The sequence below is a fragment of the Dreissena polymorpha genome, chromosome 14 (assembly GCF_020536995.1).
Source record: "Dreissena polymorpha isolate Duluth1 chromosome 14, UMN_Dpol_1.0, whole genome shotgun sequence".
In the NCBI taxonomy this organism is placed as follows: Eukaryota; Metazoa; Mollusca; class Bivalvia; order Myida; family Dreissenidae; genus Dreissena; species Dreissena polymorpha.
Window position 1 is genome coordinate 73,964,558 of NC_068368.1, and position 6,000 is coordinate 73,970,557.

Genomic DNA, 6,000 nt, shown 5'->3' on the forward strand with positions numbered 1-6,000 from the left:
CGTCTTACAATACTGTAACCGGAAATGGATATTGTATTAATCTCCGTTTTATCATTTATAAATGTAACACAAAAGCCTACTATATCTAAAGGACTATTTTTGTGTAAGTAAACACGAATTTCATCCATTTTAGGCAATAAATGTTGGATATTCAAATGCATAATATGCAAACTCTTATATGTAAATGGAATATAATAATCATTATTTATGTTACATTTTGAAGTAGAATTTATGTCAGATTCCATAAGAACGTTACTATCCAGGGATGATATATTAGTGTCTAAAGTATTTATTGTGCTACATGTAACATTATTCAATCTTAAGCAATGTGGTTTATGTTGATTTTCATTAGCAATTATTGAAATACACTTACATTTGTGCGAGTCACATTGGCTACATACCGACGAAAGAATGTCAAATTTATTTTTGCTATATAACGATGTAGTACGTCTGTCATTAGTAACCTATTGTCTTTTGGGTAGTCTGCAGTCACGCATAACATGATTTTGATGACCACAGTTCGTGCAGTGTCGACTGTTTTCATGATTGACGTATCAACGAACGTACCAGAAGTCACGATTTTCATTCTGACAATCATGATGCTCGCTCCGGGTGTCCACGTGTGCGTTCCTTAGATCATGATGCCTGATGAAGTCATGGTGCCCATTACGGAAGTCATGATGCCCATTACGGAAGTCATGATAACCGTTCCGGAAGTCACGATGCTTGTTCCTAAAGCCATGAAGCCCGTACTGGAATTTCGGTATAGCGCTCCGGTATTCACAATGCCCGTTTTTGAAGTCTCCGTTAGAAGTACACCTCTGCTGATTTGGATGATGTTGACGATGTTGTGTTGTTGCTGCTGCATTCTTTTCTTAGTAATATGCAATACTTCGTTGATTGCTGCCACAAGTGAACTTGATCCATAAATATTTGGGTGAATTCCATCAAATCTGAATAGTCGATTTGCCAATTGTCCATTTCCGTACAAAAAACAATTATATCAATATCAGTTTCACCGGAAGTTCGCTCGATACATCTTCTAGTATGGAGTTTAAATGGCGTACATCAACATCACATCGAGGACTTATTTTACAAATAAATATCTCACAATTTGTTTGCTCTTGAATTCTTTGCACTGTCTTGAAGATTACATCTTTGATTAGTGAAATCAACTGGCCATTGAAGACATCATTTACACCAGCAAATATTATTATTTTCGATATGTCTGAGATATTCATTTTACTCAGCTTCTTACAGATATCTAGCATTGTCTTCCCTGGCATAGTGCATATGTCCACAGATTCGCATAATCCTCGCTTATTGATGCCTCTCAAAATTGAATCTCCAATCAGTAAAGTCTTCGATATTTGTGGTGTAATGTTCGATATATGCTCCTCTTTATTGGTATCTTCTTCAAAATGCACTGTATTTTCTTGTATATCGGAGATCGCTTGTGGGCAAGGCTCAAGTGTCACTTGTAAGGTTTCTCGTATCGTGTCATTTTCTACGGGATCATCGGACATCTGTCTACATGTTGCTTCTACAGAGCTATTCATATCACCTTTGGAAGGAACACTTGGTAGGGAGTTAGCTTTAAGTATATCTCGGAGCGATTGTAATTTTTTCTGTACAGATATATTTAATTGGTCGAGTGTTTGCTTCAGGTCTTGAACATTTTCCTCCAAGCAATCGTATTTTTCGTCCGTAGCTCGGGAATTTGTTGTACTATTTACTTTTATACTATGGAGAATGTCTTTCATCACATTGAATCCGCGATTGGTGTTTAAGATGTGCTCACATACATCTTTGCGCACATCACTTACTGACTTGTGAATTGTTTGAATCAAACAAAAAAGTGCTTCAAAATCCTATTCAATCCCGGTGCTCTCCGTTTGAGTACTTGCGACAATGTTCATGCGTTGAACTTTTTACACCGATTCAAAGTTTTCAAGTTGCTTGGTATTTACCGTGAAATTGGAATAATTTATTTCCGGTCTTAAACCATATACATCTTTTTCTGCAGTTTGTCTATTCGTTAACACCAGCATGCATTCCTGAAGAATTTCTTGAAATTTTGCATTCACTTCATCGATGGTCAAGTTTCTGGTATTAATTTATTTGTAGTGAGTTGTAGGATTTCTGATAAGTCACTTTCCGCAAACTGATTCACCATTTTCCCATTTTGAACATGAACATTTTGTGTAATATTAGTTAATTGTATACACACCATTTCTTCCGGATGATAGCCTGTATTTAGTTTCCACTAAACTACCAATATTATCATACACTTGTGTTTTTTGACAGTTAAATTTCAAAATTTCAGACTGGTAAAACTCATCAGCACAGTTTTTAAAAGTTCATACATACCAGTACTAAATTCGATTTTCAGCCCACCACCAGTCACCTTGACAATCGCGTGGTCCCGTGTGGTCGCAAAGAGTTTCTTTTTGATTGCCTTTTCACTATTTAACTCGTAGTCTCTTGTTTCCATCGGTCCACTTGTTGTTTGAAGTCAGGAGTTTTTTGTAGCGATCAACTCGAAATTCTGTATCCGGTTTGCCATGTTTCAATTGGTATCAAAATGACCGCTGTCAAAAAATCTATTATTTACATTAAATTTCACATTTATATCATTGTTATTTTCTGTAAAATCTTAGATAAAGTGCGTAGTTTAATGGAGCTTTTTAAATCTTGTTATGCCGGAAGTAACTTCATGAATATATTCTGTATAATAATCATTACACTTCCCAGTCAACAATCATAATATTATGTATAACAATCATTACACTACCCATTAAAAAATCATAATATTATGTATAAAAATCATTAAAATAACCATTCAACAATCATAATATTCTGTATAACAATAATTACACTACCCAGCCAACTGTCATAATATTCCGTTTAACAATCATTAGGCTACCAAGTCAACTGCCATAATATTCTGTATAACAATCATTACACTACCCAATCAACTGGCATAATATTATGTATAACAATCATTACCTTACCTAGTCAAAATATCATAATATTCTAAGCCTTTTCCCCAGGTGTTTTCAGCACAGCGGGCCTTTTGTGACTCGGTGCTTGTTTTACAATCATGTCTTTTTGTTTGTTATTTAACATTATAATAAATGACTTGAATGAAATAAATTGAGTAAAAACAAATGAAAAATTAATAAAAATATCTTTTAATAGCACTAAACTTATGTGATTTAAATTTAAAACATGAAGCAAATAACAAGAATCTACATGAAATGACCCCCACCACAACCTTCATCAGCATCAATTCCCTTCCATGCTGCCTTCCCGCTGTGCTTGCCCAAAATCCTGGGGTTATGCCTGATATTCTGTATAACAATCATTACAATACCCAGTCAACTATTATTATATTCTGAATAACAATCATCACAATAACAAGTCAACAATAATAATATTCTGTATAACAATCATTACACTACCCAGTAAACAAGCATAATATTCTCTATAACAATCATTACACTGCATACCCAGTCAACTGTCATAGTACTCTGTTAAACAATCATTACACACACATCCCTTGACTGAAACATACTTTTAGATCAGTCAGCTATCATACTATTCTGTATAACAATCATAACATATCCAGTCAACAAGAATACTATTCTCTGTAACAATCATTACATTACTCACTTAAATGATACATTCTTGTGGGTCAGTCATCCATCATAATATAATCACGTTCTGGGAATATGAGTTTTAAGTGTCATTCCCAGTTTTTACCGTGCACAATCCATATAGGGACAACACTTTCTGCCTAAAATGGTTGTTTGTTAAGAAAATTCTTTAAGAGAAGAAAGTGTCATAACTGATAAGCCTATGCAGACTGCACAGGCTAATCTGGGACGACACTTTTTGCACATTCATTTAACCCGGTTTTTAAGGAGCACATGTTTTATGTATTGAGCATGTGTTCCCATGGTTACAGAGCGTATGGCGGCTGAGCTACAGCGGATGTTGGACTCTGAAGATGAGGAGGAGGATTACGGGGAGGAGGAGAGTGTCTTCAACACCATCACACTGCAGCAGGGGTATGGGATCAAAGTGCATTTAAACCTGTTACTTTATAAGTAATAGCTTAATTCATCGGAGAGAACATATCACAAAACTTTATTCTGTTGCTATTTACATTAAGACAAATACATTACTGATTGGCAGTACAAGACTCCATTAATGGTCCTGGAACTATAAGAAAGAATAGACTTTCTGGCCTCTCTTTTTACACACGATTTCTGTTTGTTATCCATATCAAAATGTTGTTTACTTGCGAAAAATCATTGACAGGTTAACAAATCTACAATGTGTTATAAATAATACTTGTTCAAAAACTATAAATATGCGATGGCCGCATGTTAAGAACAATGGGCCATAACTTACATAAGTTCATGAAGAGAATCCATAAATATGCAATATGACAATATGGAAGCTATGCTTACATTTTTAGCTCAACTGTCACAAAGTGACATGGTGAGCTTATGTGACCATGTGTTGGTCCGGGCGTCCGTATGCGTGTGCGTGCGTGTGTGCGTCCGTCAACAATTTGTTTGTGTAGACAGTAGAAGGTCACAGTTTTCATCCAATCTTTATGAAATTTGGGTCAAAATGTTTATCTTGATGAAATCTGAGTTGGTATTGTATTTGGATCATCTGGGTCAAAAACTAGGTCACTAGGTCAAAACTAGGTCACATAATAGGTCAAATAAGAGAAAAACCTTGTGTAGACAATAGAGGTCGCAGTTTTTCATCCAATCCTTTTTATGAAATTTGGTCAGAATGTTTATCTTGAATGAAATCTGGGTTGGGATTGTATTTGGGTCATCTGGGGGTCAAAAACTAGGTCACTAGGTAAAAAACTAGGTTAAATAATAGAAAAACCTTGTGTAGACAGTAAAGGTCACAGTTTATTCATCCAATCTTTATGAAATTTGGTCAGAATGTTTATCTTGATGAAATCTGGGTTGGGATTGTATTTGGGTCATCTGGGGTCAAAAACTAGTAACTAGGTCAAAAACTAGGTCAACTAATAAAGAAAACCCTTGTGTAGACAAAAGAGGTTGCAGTTTTCATCTAATCTTTATGAAATTTGGTCAGAATGTTTATCTTGATGAAATCTGGGTTTGGGATTGTATTTGGGCCATCTGGGGGTCAAAATCTTGTCACTAGGTTCAAATAATAATAGAAAAAACCGTCAACAATTTGTTTGTGTAGACAGTAGAGGTCACAGTTTTAATCCAATATTTATGAAATTTGGTCAGAATGTTTCATCTTGATAAAATCTGGGTTGGGATTGTATTTGGGTCATCTGGGGTTAAAACACTAGGTCACTAGGTCCAAAAACTAGGTCACTAGGTCAACTATTAGAAAAACCTTGTATAGATAATAGAGGTCACAGTTCTTCATTAAATCTTTATGAAATTTGGTCAGAATGTGTTATCTTGATGAATCTGGGTTTGGATTGTATTTGGGTCATCTGGGATCAAAAACTAGGTCACTAGGTCAAATAATAGAATAACCTTGTGTAGACAATAGAGGTCACAGTTTTTATCCAATCTTTATAAAATTTGATCAGAATGTTTATCTTGATAAAATCTTGGTTGGGATTGTATTTTGGGCAACCAGGGTCAAAAAACTAGGTCACTAGGTCAAATAATAGAAAAACCTTGGTGTAGACAATAGAGGTCACAGTTTTCATCTAATCTTTATGAAATTTGGTCAGAATGTTTATCTGATGAAATCTGGGTTGGGATTGTATTTGGTAGTCAGGTGAGCGATTCAGGGCCATCATGGCCTCTTGTTTAAGTTTTTTTTTTGTTACAGGTTACTAGACGGGTAACTGCAATAGGTTAATTGTTAATGTTTTAGTAACCTGTTCCATTCCTAGTTTTTACTGTTTCTTCCTTAAGAAACATTGCTGCCCGTGCAGTTTGAACTTAAGTTTTGTACTGTTTTTCCTAATAA

The 6,000-nt window shown here is 35.1% G+C and overlaps 1 protein-coding gene across 1 annotated transcript in view; it reads left to right on the forward strand.

Annotated features, from left to right (window-relative positions):
• LOC127857484 (potassium channel subfamily T member 1-like) overlaps positions 1 to 6,000 on the forward strand; it is a 158,984-nt gene that overhangs the window by 152,605 nt on the left and 379 nt on the right. The window contains exon 19 of the mRNA XM_052393879.1: positions 3,971 to 4,073. Coding sequence (XP_052249839.1) covers positions 3,971 to 4,073 — 103 coding nt within the window. The remainder of the gene's footprint in view (positions 1 to 3,970; positions 4,074 to 6,000) is intronic.